The sequence below is a fragment of the Scyliorhinus canicula genome, chromosome 1 (genome assembly GCF_902713615.1).
Source record: "Scyliorhinus canicula chromosome 1, sScyCan1.1, whole genome shotgun sequence".
Taxonomy (NCBI): domain Eukaryota; kingdom Metazoa; phylum Chordata; class Chondrichthyes; order Carcharhiniformes; family Scyliorhinidae; genus Scyliorhinus; species Scyliorhinus canicula.
In genome coordinates, this window is record NC_052146.1 from 222,067,131 (window position 1) to 222,080,769 (window position 13,639).

The 13,639-nt window shown below is 50.9% G+C and overlaps 1 protein-coding gene across 2 annotated transcripts in view; it reads right to left on the reverse strand.

Annotated features, from left to right (window-relative positions):
* Positions 1-13,639, reverse strand: part of zdhhc14 (zinc finger DHHC-type palmitoyltransferase 14) — a 191,908-nt gene that overhangs the window by 29,811 nt on the left and 148,458 nt on the right. For both annotated transcript variants that reach the window (XM_038808323.1, XM_038808317.1), the window contains exons 6-7: positions 10,781-10,883; positions 9,554-9,663 (exon numbers count right to left, since the gene is read on the reverse strand). In XM_038808323.1, coding sequence (XP_038664251.1) covers positions 9,554-9,663; positions 10,781-10,883 — 213 coding nt within the window. The remainder of the gene's footprint in view (positions 1-9,553; positions 9,664-10,780; positions 10,884-13,639) is intronic.

Genomic DNA, 13,639 nt, shown 5'->3' on the forward strand with positions numbered 1-13,639 from the left:
TCTGACTTTGGCCAGCATGCATTACCGTATTTTTTCAATGAAGAATGTATCATAATGTATTAAGGTGAAAAAAGCCCTCTGCTGTCATGTTTTTACACTGTAATTTGATTGAACTGGCAAATTTGGCTTTTAAAAAATACCCTGATTCAGAAGGTAGGACAAATGGCCTGAACCTGTTCGCCCTCATTGTGACGAATGTAGGAATTTCAGCTATGTTGTGTTATAGTCATTTGGTGCAGTAAGGGTTAAAAGTCTGAGTTAGCATTTGATTTTAGACATGTTTTAAAATAAATCTGGGCAGCACGGTGGCCAAGTGGTTAGCACAACCGCCTCACGGCGCTGAGGTCCCAGGTTCGATCCCGGCTCTGGGTCACTGTCTGTGTGGAGTTTGCACATTCTCCCCGTGTCTGCGTGGGTTTCACCCCCACAACCCAAAAATGTGCAGAGTAGGTGGATTGGCCACGCTAAATTGCCCCTTAATTGGAAAAAATAATTGGGTAATCTAACTTTATAAAAAAAAAAAAAAAAAAAATCTTAGTTTGAAAGACAACAAAGGTTTTGGGAGCCAGGGTGCAATTAAGCCATTGTAAAAAGCTTGGGCTAATTCAGTTTTGTTTGGATTAAGTAGATTCTCGGTGGACTTTTTTTAGATTTCAGCTTGGTAAGAGGATGCCATTACTGGGTGAAGCTAAGGCACAGGCATTTCAGCTGTGAACAGAAGTCAAGCAGTTTGCTCTCTGCAGTTCAGTTAAAGATAAGTCTGTGGACGTTTTAGCAGTCCTTCAGATAGTTCAGACTTGTCTGATTAGGTGAGCAGAGCAGCTTCTGAAGAAATACAGTCAGAGTTTTTGCTTGGTTCTGACAGGATTCATAGCTTTTCTTTAAAGCAGTGTCAAAAGGTCTCTCTTTATCAAATAACATTTCTGTAAAGCAGATATTCCTGAATGCTAAGGGTATTTTAACAGTGGATTGAAAGCAGAGATGGTTTTTCTTGTTGTTTGAGTGGGAATAAACATGGCAGTTAAGGGTATTGTATTCACTGTATTGAGTAGCATTGTTTAAAGGGTAATTTTAAGCTATTTTCTGGTGTTTTGTTAAAAATATTTCAATACCGTGTTACTAATAACGTTCATTTTAAAATACCATATCCCTATTTCTTCGTGCAATCACACCTGGAGCGAGGTTTCCTTTCCTCATAGTCTTATAAAATTAAAATATAATATTGAGGTTTCTGTGCAGTATCCTAGGCACTGTTGGTGCCTGGTCTGGGGTCATAATATCACTGACTTAACAGGCATTTCGCTTTGAAATGGAAATGCTTACCTGTTTTGGGGCTGGTTTAGCTCACTCGGCTAAATCACTGGATTTTAAAGCAGGCCAAGCAGGCCAGCAGCACGGTTCGATTCCCGTACCAGCCTCCCCGGACAGGCGGCGGAATGTGGCGACTAGGGACTTTTCACAGTAACTTCACTGAAGCCTACTCGTGACAATAAGCGATTTTCATTTCATTTCATTTCATTTCAGTGCAGCTGGAACCTTTTGATATGATATGCGTAGCCATTATGAATCCTTGGCTGGATTCCCGAGGGTGGAGGAGGGACGGGTGGAGGGTCTGGGGGCGCCAGTTGAGCTTGAGGAGCTGGTTAAAGGGAAGGGAACATGCAGTCGGGGAATGCGCCGGGGCCGGATGGGTTCCCGGTTGAATTTTACAAGGCGTATCCAGACCTGCTGGGCCCCCTGTTGGTTAGGACCCTCAACGAGGCGAGGGAGGGGGGGCTTTGCCCCTGACGATGTCTTGGGCGCTGATCTCCTTGATCCTTAAGCGAGACAAGGATCCCCTGCAGTGCGGGTCATACAGGCCGATCTCACTCCTGAACGTGGATGCCACGTTGTTGGCAAAGATCTTAGCCACGAGGATAGAAGATTGTGTGCCGCAGGTTATCCACGAGGATCAAACGAGGTTTGTGAAGGGGAGGCAGCTGAACACTAATATACGGAGGCTCTTGAACGTTATTATGATGCCGGCGGTGGAAGGGGAGGCGGAGATAGTGGTGGCGTTAGATGCGAAGAAGGCCTTTGATAGGGTCGAGTGGGGGTACCTGTGGGAGGTTCGGGTTTGGGGAGGGGTTTGTCAGTTGGGTGAGGCTGTTGTATGAGGCCCCGATGGCGAGTGTGGCCACGAATAAGAGGTCAGAGTATTTTCGACTATATCGAGGGATGAGGCAGGGGTGTCCCGTGTCCCCACTACTTTTTGAGCTGGCAATTGAACCCCTGGCTATGGCGCTGAGGGAGTCGGGGGATGGTCCGGGGTGGGGAGGAGCACCGAGTGTCGCTCTACGCGGATTACCTACTGTTGTATGTGGCGGACCCGGTGGGGGGAATGCAGGTGGTGATGGGGGTTCTCTGGGAATTTGGGGATTACTCAGGGTATAAGCTTAACTTTGGGAAAAGCGAGCTGTTTGAGGTACACCCGGGGGACCAGGAGGGGGGGATTGGGAGGCTCCCACTGAAAAGGGCGGAGAGGAGCTTCAGGTACTTGGGGGTTCAGGTGGTCAGGAGCTGCGGGGCCTTGCATAAGCTAAACCTCACAAGGCTGGTGGAGCAAATGGAGGAGGAGTTTAAGAGGTGGGACATGCTGCCGCTGTCTTTGGCGGGTAGGGTGCAGTCAGTCAAGATGACGGTGCTCCCGAGGTTTCTGTTCCTGTTCCAGTGCCTCCCCATCCTTATCCCGAAGGCCTTTTTCAGGCTGGTTAACAGGAGCATTACGGGGTCTGTGTGGGCACACGGGACTCCAAGGGTGAGACGGGTGTTCTTGGAGTGGGGGCAGAGATGGGGGGGGGGGGGGGGGGGCTGGCATTGCCCAACCTCTGTGGGTATTATTGGGCTGCCAACGCAGCGATGGTGCGTAGGTGGGTAATGGACGGGGAGGGGGCGGCTTGGAAGAGGCTGGAGATGGCATCCTGTGTGGGTACGAGCCTGGAAGCGCTTGCAACAGCGCCGCTGCCGCTCCCTCCGACGAGGTATACCACGAGCCCGGTGGTGGCAGCTACCCTCAAGATTTGGGGGCAATGGAGGCGGCACTGGTGGGAGGTGGGGGCCTCGATGGGGTCCCCGATACGGGGGAACCACCGGTTTGTTACAGGGAGAATTGATGGCGGGTTCCTGAGTTGGCACAGGGCAGGTGTCAGGAGGCTGGGGGACCTGTTCATAGACGGGAAGTTTGCGAGCCTGGGTGAGCTGGAAGGGAAGTTCAGGCTCCCCCCGTGGAACACCTTTAGGTACATGCAAGTAAGGGCGTTTGTCAGGCGGCAGGTGGCGGGGTTCCCCCTGCTGCCGCCGCGTGGGGTCCAGGACAGGGTGCTCTCGGGGGTATGGGTTGGAGAGGGGAGGATCTCGGAAGTGTACCAGGTGATGCAGGAGGTAGACGAGGCCTCGTTGGAGGAGCTGAAAGATAAATGGGAGGAGGAGCTGGGTGAGGAGATTGAGGAGGGGACGTGGGCGGATGCCCTAGAAAGGGTGAACTCCACCTCTTCGTGTGCGAGGCTTAGCCTCATACAGTTTAAGGTACTGCATATGGCTCATATGACCGGGACAAGGATGAGCCGGTTTTTTGGGACTGAGGACAGGTGTATTAGGTGCTCAGGGAGCCCAGCAAACCATGTCCACATGTTCTGGGCATGCCCAGCCCTGGGGGAATTTTGGAAGGGTGTAGCAAGGTGGTAGGATCCAGGGTCAATCCAGGCTGGGGTCTCGCAATATTTGGGGTTGCAGTGGAGCCGTGAGTGCAGGAGGCGAAAGAGGCCGGTGTTCTGGCCGTTGGTCCCTAGTAGCCCGGCGGAGGATTCTTCTTCAGTGGAAGGATGCGAGGCCCCCGAGCGTGGAGGCCTGGGTCAACGATATGGCAGGGTTTATTAAATTGGAGAAGGTGAAATTTGCCCTAAGGGGGTCAGTGCAGGGGTTTTTCAGGAGATGGCAACCATTCCTAGATCTCCTGGCAGAATGGTAAAAACTAAAGGTCAGCAACAGCAGCAACCCGGGGGGGAGGGGGGTTGTCTCTTAGTTTTTGTTTTGTGTTGAATATCTGTTTTTTGCCAATGACGGGTGTTAATTTATTGTTTCTCTTTTGTATTTACGGCGGGGGGGGTTCTGTTTTTTATTTTTATTCTTAGAATTTTCTGTTATTGTTTTCTTTTTTGTGAAAATGTGAAAATTTGAATAAAAATTATTTTTTAAAAAAATGAATCCTTGGCTAGGTTTCAATGCTTCAGCTCAGCGGGTGGTCTTATTGATGCAAGGGATACTGAAACCTTTATCAGTCTATAATAGCAGATATAGGCCGGAATTTTCCATTTTGGAGACTAAATGCAATGGTGTGCAGGCAAGAGGCTGTCTGTCTTGCCGTTACCTCATAGGATAAAGGCCACCAGGGGAGACTCAATGCAGGCCAGGTTGTATGAGGAGCTGTTGAGGACTCTCCTAATCATTGGAGTTTAGAAGGATGAGGGGAGAATCTTATTGAGACTTACAGGATTCAAGGGCAGCACGGTGGTGCAGTGGTTAGCACTACTGCCTCACAGCTTTGTGGTCCCAGGTTCGATCATGGCCCTGGGTCACTGCTCCTGTGGAGTTTGCACATTCTCCCACTGTTTGCATGGGTTTCACCCCCACAACGCAGAGATGTGCAGGGTAGGTGGATTGGCCACGCTAAATTGCCTCTTAATTGGAAAAAATGAATTGAGTACTCTTAAGTTTATAAGAAAAAATAAATTTTAAAAAACTTACAGGATACTGAGGAGCCTAGATAAAGTGGACATGGAGAAGATGTTTCCACTAGTAGGAAAAACTTGAACCAGTGGGCACAGCCTCAGACTGAAGGGACAATCCTTTAAAACAGAGATGAGGAGGAATTTCTTCAGCCGGAGGGTGGTGAATCTGTGGAACTCTTTGCCGCAGAAGGTTGTGGAGGCCAAATCACTGAGTGTCTTTAAGACAGAGATAGATAGGTTTTTGATTAATAAGTGGATCGGGGCTATAGGGAGAAGGCAGGAGAATGGGGATGAGAAAAATGTCAGCAGCCATGATTGAATGGCGGAGCAGACTCGATGGACCAAGTGATCTAATTCTGCTCCTATGTCTTATGGTCTAAGGAACTTCGCATTACTCCTCCAGAGTCCTTGCAGCCACAACTCACATTGCGGAAGCTTGCAGATGTGAACAACGACATCCCGGGACATGCAAGGGTGCCTCTTGCCCATCTCCAGATAAGAGCACTGCTATGATACATTCATAGTTGGGCAAATGCTCACCTTTGCAGTAGTCCAGGTTCATCTGCCTCTCGACTTTATAAAGGGCTTTTTTGGGGCTCAGGCCCTTGTTCCTCATGGCACTGTGCCAACAGGCAACAGGCCTTCCTTCTCTACATCTGGATAGGAGCCATTACCAAAGCAGGGTTGCCTGCAGCCTGCATCACAGATGCCTCAGTGGATGTGGGAACGAATTTAAACGAGCATATCCTTTACAGGTTTCCCTCCACCTTAAAGCCAGCAGGCAAGGGCTAAGCTCTTCACCTGGTCTACGCCTAGAAAGAGCATCCCCAAGCGCAATCTGAATCTGCCCATATCCCAGCAACCTGTCTTGCACAACTCTGTGACCCATCCAATGAGACCTAAACATACCAGATTCCCACACTGCATTTGACACCCAGCTGCACCCCAGTTCCCCCTCTGTGATTATTCTCTCCCACCACCAGGAAGTAGGGTATTGAATTTGATGATCAGCTGTGATCATAATGTATGGCGGATCAGGCTCGAAGGGCCGAAAGGCCTCCTTCTGCTTCTACGTTCTACGTATGTTTACTTAGAACTCCCCCGCAGGACCCCATTTTCGACAACATGTTGCCAGTCCCCCTCCCCGGGCACTCCTCACACGCTCCACCCTGTCCCCTCGTACTCTGGAAACTCTGCCCTTTCATACACCTTTCCTCCCACATGGACACTCTTCCCTTTTCACCCTCCCTGCAGGATGTGTGAACAGGAAAGGTGGGGTGGGGACAGTGGGAAAGGCGCAATGGGGGGCAGCAAGAACGGCGCGGTGGGGGGGCAGCAGGAAAGGCAGGGTGTGGGGCAGCAGGAAAGGAGGTGCGGGGGGCCAGCGGGAAAGATAATATGGGGGAGCAGGAAAGGCGGGGTGGGGGGAGCAGGAAAGGCAGGGTGGGGGCAGCGGGAAAGGCGGGATGGGGGCAGCGGGAAAGGTAGGGTGGGGGCAGCGGTAAAGGCGGGGTGGGGGGCAGCGGCAAAGGTGGGGTGGGGGCAGCGGCAAAGGTGGGGTGGGGGGCAGCAGTAAAGGTGGGATGGGGGCAGCGGGAAAGGCGGGTGGAGGGCAGTGAGAAAGGCAGGGTTGGGGCCAGAGGGAAGGGTGGGGGGGCAGCGGGAAATGCGGGGTGGGGGGCAGTGTGAAGGCTGGGGGGGGGGGCAGCGGGAATGGGACAGCAGAAAAAGCGGGGTGGGGGGGCAGCGGGATGGGCGGGGGGCAGCGGAAAAGGTGGTGTGGAGGGCCAGTGGGAAGGGCGGGGGGCAGCGTGAAGGGTGGGGGGGGGTGGGTCTGTGTGAAGGTGGGGGGGCAGCGTGAAGGGTGGGGGGGGCAGCGTGAAGGGTGGGGGGGCAGCGTGAAGGGTGGGGGGGGCAGCGTGAAGGGTGGGGGGGGCAGCGTGAAGGGTGGGGGGCAGCGTGAAGGTGGGGAGGCAGCGTGAAGGGTGGGGAGGCAGCGTGAAGGGTGGGGAGGCAGCGTGAAGGGTGGGGAGGCAGCGTGAAGGGTGGGGGGGCAGCGTGAAGGATGCGGGGGCAGCATGGAGGGTGGGGGGGCAGCATGGAGGGTGGGGGGGCAGCATGGAGGGTGGGGGGGCAGCGTGGAGGGTGGGGGGGGCAGCGTGAAGGGTGGGGGGCAGCGTGAAGGGTGGGGGGCAGCGTGAAGGGTGGGGGGCAGCGTGAAGGGTGGGGGGGCAGCGTGAAGGGTGGGGGGGGCAGCGTGAAGGGTGGGGGGGGCAGCGGGAAGGGTGGGGGGCAGCGTGAAGGGTGGGGGGCAGCGTGAAGGGTGGGGGGGCAGCGTGAAGGGTGGGGGGGGCAGCGTGAAGGGTGGGGGGGCAGCGTGAAGGGTGGGGGGGGGCAGCGTGAAGGGTGGGGGGGCAGCGTGAAGGGTGGGGGGGCAGCGTGAAGGGTGGGGGCAGCGTGAAGGGTGGGGGGCAGCGTGAAGGGTGGGGGTGGCAGCGTGAAGGGTGGGGGTGGCAGCGTGAAGGGTGGGGGTGGCAGCGTGAAGGGTGGGGGTGGCAGCGTGAAGGGTGGGGGTGGCAGCGTGAAGGGTGGGGGTGGCAGCGTGAAGGGTGGGGGTGGCAGCGTGAAGGGTGGGGTGGCAGCGGGAAGGGTGGGGGCAGCGGAAGGGTGGGGGGCAGCAGGAAGGGTGGGGGCAGCGGGTAGGGTGGGGGGCAGCGTGAAGGGTGGGGAGGCAGCGTGAAGGGTGGGGCGGCAGCGTGAAGGGTGGGGGGGCAGCGTGAAGGATGCGGGGGCAGCATGGAGGGTGGGGGGGCAGCGTGGAGGGTGGGGGGGCAGCGTGAAGGGTGGGGGGGCAGCGTGAAGGGTGGGGGGGCAGCGTGAAGGGTGGGGGGGCAGCGTGAAGGGTGGGGGGCAGCGTGAAGGGTGGGGGGGCAGCGTGAAGGGTGGGGGGGCAGCGTGAAGGGGGCAGCGTGAAGGGTGGGGGGGGGCAGCGTGAAGGGTGGGGGGCAGCGTGAAGGGTGGGGGGGGGCAGCGTGAAGGGTGGGGGGGCAGCGTGAAGGGTGGGGGGCAGCGTGAAGGGTGGGGGGCAGCGTGAAGGGTGGGGGTGGCAGCGTGAAGGGTGGGGGTGGCAGCGTGAAGGGTGGGGGTGGCAGCGTGAAGGGTGGGGGTGGCAGCGTGAAGGGTGGGGTGGCAGCGTGAAGGGTGGGGTGGCAGCGGGAAGGGTGGGGTGGCAGCGGGAAGGGTGGGGTGGCAGCGGGAAGGGTGGGGTGGCAGCGGGAAGGGTGGGGTGGCAGCGGGAAGGGTGGGGGCAGCGGGAAGGGTGGGGGGCAGCAGGAAGGGTGGGGGGCAGCAGGAAGGGTGGGGGCAGCGGGTAGGGTGGGGGGCAGCGGGAAGGGTGGGGGGCAGCGGGAAGGGTGGGGGGCAGCGGGAAGGGTGGGGGGCAGCGGGAAGGGTGGGGGGCAGCGGGAAGGGTGGGGGGCAGCGAGAAGGGTGGGGGGCAGCGAGAAGGGTGGGGGCAGCGGGAAGGGTGGGGGGCAGCGGGAAGGGTGGGGGGCAGCGGGAAGGGTGGGGGGCAGCGGGAAGGGTGGGGGGCAGCGGGAAAGCGGAGTAGGGGCAAAGAGAAAGGCGGGGTGGGAGCAGTGGGAAAGGTGGGGTGGGGGCAGCGGGAAAGGTGGGGTGGGGGCAGCGGGAAGGTGGGTGGGGGCAGCGGGAAAGGTGGGGTGGGGGCAGCGGGAAAGCGGGGTGGGGGCAGAGGGAAAGGCGGGGTGGGGGCAGAGGGAAAGGCGGGGTGGGGGCAGAGGGAAAGGTGGGGTGGGGGCAGAGGGAAAGGTGGGGTGGGGGCAGAGGGAAAGGCAGGGTGGGGGTAGCGGGAAAGGCAGGTGGGGGAAAAGTGAATGGGTGTAAGAAGATGTAATTCTGGGGACACAGAGTATATGGGGCTCAATGGGGTGAACTGGTACAGCTTTGTGGATGGTTGGCAGCGAAGGGTTGAGAGGTGTGGTTTAAATCATGTTGGAGCAGGACGGCTGTGTTGGAAAACTGATAAGGGCCTTCTAGTCAGCGCAACTCCACACACACTTCTCAAGCACTCCATCGCTGCTGCAAATGTACTGTGAACCCAATCCCTGTGTAAATAGACAACATTTCCTTGTAAAGATACACTGCATCAGGTGTGCATTTAGCGGATCTTGAAATGCACAACGTTGAATTTCCCACACCCAGATGAACATTTAGCCCCAAAATTTAGATCAGCTGTACGCTAGTTGCACACACACATAAAATAGTTGACATCTTATCAACAATTTTATTCTTTTAAAAAGTTGATGTACATTTGTCAAACTAACTTAACTCTAAATGGTTATTAACCATTGATCCAACATGTGCAAAATATGAAAAATATCACTGCAGTTTTTGAATGAATTCAATTACTTTTAAAAATAGATATTTCTTGTATAAATCTAACTTTTAGTCAAGTACAGGGTTTCAAAAAATTTTTTTTAGAGTACCCAATTCATTTTTTCCAATTAAGGGGCAATTTAGCGTGGCCAATCTACCTCCCTGCACATCTTTGGGTTGTGGGGGCGAAACCCACGCAAACACGGACAGTGACCCAGAGCCGGGATCGAACCTGGGACCTCAGCGCCGTGAGGCAACAAGGCTAACCCACTGCGCCACCGTGCTGCCCAATCCAAGTACAGGGTTAATAAACTATTCCTTTTTGTGTCAAAAGGAAAACTGGAAGGCTATCCCTGAACAGTGATTTATTGCCCATGACAACGATTTCCCACCTTGGTGGCAATGGCCCACAGAGAGCTGCACAACAATTTGTGAAGATATTTCCATAGCTATATGGATTGTAATTGTCTTTGCTTCTTTTGTTTGACCAGGATCCTTTAATCTGTAAGAACAACATTAAAATCAACCATATATGTAGTTCATATAAACAAAACATATAACTTCCACATATTTGATTAAATCACTAAAATACACAACCAGTTATTAAACATTATCATGTTTTAATAAAACATGAAATTTATCATTATAAATGAATCAATAAATTATAGCTATTGCTATCTACTATAAAATTAGTCTGCCGTACCAATGTTAAACCAGTTTGGACAATGTCTTACAGCTCACACAAGGGAATCAGCCAGTATACACATTAACATTGGGACTTTGAAATAACATACAAAACTACGACAGAAACTGTTGAAGCAAATAAATGCAGAATCAACACACCTGCTAATCTAAAAAAACAAATTTCAAGTTGTGTGCTACAACTCTCATTACTACTGAAAAAACAATAACTACTTTTGGTTTTAACTGATACCTTTCTTATTAGTTTCAATTTTGCCTAACATCTTGTCTTATTCATTAGTAGTTTGAGAGTGTAAGTATTAAACAGATTTTCTGTCCTCTATCAAATCTTGTATAGATATATAAATATGCATTTGCGTTACTTGCCGAATAATACACAGGCGCATTTACAATCAAGCTTCAACCAATACTCTCTCACCTTTTTTATATTCTCTTCCTTTGGTCACAGGACAGATGTAACCATAACACCATGTGCTTTAACTCTGACGAAGAGTCATACAGACTTGAAACGTTAACTTTGTTTCTCTCTCCACAGATGCTGCCAGGCCTGCTGTGTTTTTCCAGCATTTTCTGCTTTTATATATACCATGAGCTATTCCCTATTTCTATAAATTTAGAAACTGAATTTTTCCACATCTATGCTAGACTGCAGGCCTCATCTTTCATCTCAAGGTTGTTAATTTCAGAACATTTCATTAGGTTTTGGCTGAACTGTCTTTTGAACAGCACTTCAATTATCTAAATTACAGGCTTTCATTGCCAATGTCAGTTAAACATTTTTCTTATCTATAGTTAGCTTTTTATTATGTTGGTACTTAAAGTATTAAATTCTATGTTGCAATGTAATCTATTTTACTATTCATTCTTCATTTTAACTTGCATCGTGTTTCGTGTATGAAATAATCCAAAATACTTACATCTTCATTTGTGGTCTGATTTGAGCTGATCAGATATGTATGAAATCCTGACAGGCCAAGAATTGACCACACAGAGAAGAAACAAACAACCGCCTCCAGCACAGTAATAATTGAGTCAAGGAGTGACAATTAAATACAACTGAGAAAAAAACATAAAAGGGTACATTTTGGAATTCAACCATTTGTGTATGTGAAATGTATCACAACAACTTATATTTACATTGTGCACGTAACATAGTCAAATATCTCAACGCACTCCAGAGGAAAGTTAACAAAATTTGACACAGCCACTTAAGATTATATTAGAGCAGATTGGTCAAAGAGTTAGGTTTTAAGGAGTGTATGAACGAAAGACGGGTAGAAAGGTGAAGTTTTACAGAACACAAATCTCAGAACTTGAGGGTTTTGGCAGATGAAGGCATGGCTGTCAATGAGGATGCTTATAAGGCCAGAATTGGAGGGATGCAGATATCTCAGACAGCTGAAGATTACAGCAAGCCCATGGAGGGATATGAAAATAGGAATGAGAATTTAAAAATCAAAGTATTACTTAACTAGGAGCCAACGTAAGTCAGTACGGGGTGAACAGATGTGGTGTGAGTTAGGACGTGGCCAGCAGAACTTTGGATGACCTTAAGTTTACGTTAGACTGCAAAGGGTCGGCGAGGTGTGTGTTGGAATAGTAAAGTCTAGAGATAACAGAGACTTGGAGAGGAGGGCTTCAGCAGGAGACAAGTTGCAGTGGGGCAGAGCGAGATGATGTTATAGAGGTCGAAACAGGTGGTTTTAGTGACAGTGTGAATATACGGCCAGGAACTCATCGAGGGTTAAATGGGACATATTGTTCCTCTACTCCACCAAAACTGTTAGATTCCAAGTGCTAGGCGACCTCCCTAAACTGTCTACCAAAATATAAGCCGGCGCCTTTCACCCCTGGTCGCTGCCAGTGGGAACTCATTGCTCTCAACACAATTCATGTTGCATGCTGTCACTAAACACATATTTTTGGCCAATTTACACATTTTGACTGATAATTAAATTGGAATTACAGGAAATTTTCCAAAATGTTTGTTGAACAAACAAATCGTTCAAGACAGATCTAAAGTAACATTTCCCAAAAAGGAGTAGTTATATTGCAATATTGTATGTAACATAACTAACATAACAATAAAATAAATCTGTACCATTTCTGACCAGGTGAGTGGGCAGACAAAGTCTCTCCCAACTGCACTCATAAATTTCAGGGATCTGCATAATGTGTATAAGTAACACACCTACTGATTTGATCCAATCTATACTGCTCTGGCTGAAATCAGAAGGCCATTATAGAAAACTAAAAGAAGTGAACACACAGACACGATAGCGCAGTGAATAGCGCAGCGGCTTCACAGTGCCAGTGTCCCGTGTCCGGTTCCCAGTGTTGGGTAACAAATGGAAGAAGTTCAAGCCATGGGCATCTTTTTTGGGCAGCACGGTAGCACAAGTGATTAGCACTATGGCTTCACAGCGCCAGGGTCCCAGGTTAGATTCCCTGCTGGGTTACTGTCTGTGTGGAGTCTGCACATTCTCCCCGTGTCTGCGTGGGTTTCCTCCGGGTGCTCCGGTTTCCTCCCACAGTCCAAAGACATGCAGGTTAGGTGGATTGGCCATGATAAATTGCCCTTAGTGTCCAAAAAAGGTTAGGAGGGGTTATTGGGTTACGGGTTAGGGAGGAAGTGAGGGCTTAAGTGGGTCGGTGCAGACTCGATGGGCCGAATGGCCTCTTTCTGCACTGTATGTTCTATGTCTAACATGGTGCAGATTCTTTGCACACCAATCAATGTATTAAGCCTACAAGTTTGTTATAATTTGATTTTAACCTGTAATAATAGGATCTTCTTTGGTTATTTCAAATAAGCATCTGGAAACACATTGCCATTTCTGAAAGTAAAGTGTGCTCTGGTAAGTAAACTGGAAAAACATGCCTGGATTACGCGAGTAATGAAGGATCCATGCTTGTTTAGTACTGTCAAAAATGTCAGCATGATGCAGCATGAGAAAGTTTTTTCTAAATATTTTTATTCACCATATTTTCATTATTGTCGCTGTACTAAAAAAAACAGAACAGCTCAATAATATAAAACCTAAAACAGAATCATAAAACAAAAACAAAACCCGCGCCCCCTCCCCAGCATTCAACAGCAACTCCCGAAAGTGCATAATAAACAAACCCCAAGAATTGTAGAACCCCCTCCTTCGACCCCCTCAACTCAACCTTTACCTTCACCAGGGTCAAAAACTCCATCAGGTCCCCCACCACTCCGAGTCACAGGGCGGAGAAGCTGACCCCCACCCGAACAAGACCCACCTACAAGCGATCTGCAACGCTCCCGGCTACAACTCGGGCAGGTCCGCCACCCCAAAAATGGTTTCATGGGGACCAGGCTCCAAATCCATATGTAAAACCCCCGAGATAGTGCTAAATACCTCCCGCCAATACCTCTCCAGCATTTGGCAGGACCAAAACATATGCACATGATTTGTGGGACCACTCCCACATCGCTCAGACATCCTCCACCCCCTCAAATAGCCGGCTCAACTTTGATTTTCTTTCTATTTTTTTTACTAATTTAGAGTACCCAATCATTTTTTTTCCAATTAAGGAGCAATGTAGTGTGGCCAATCCACCTAACCAGCACATCTTTGGGTTGTGGGGGTGAAACCCATGCATACATGGGGAGAATGTGCAAACTCCACACGGACAGTGACCTGGGCCGGGATTGAACCTGGGACCTCAGTGCCGTAGTCTCAGTGCTAACCACTGCGCCACATGCTGCCTCAACTTTGATATTCTGAGGTGTGCCCTATACATAACCCTCA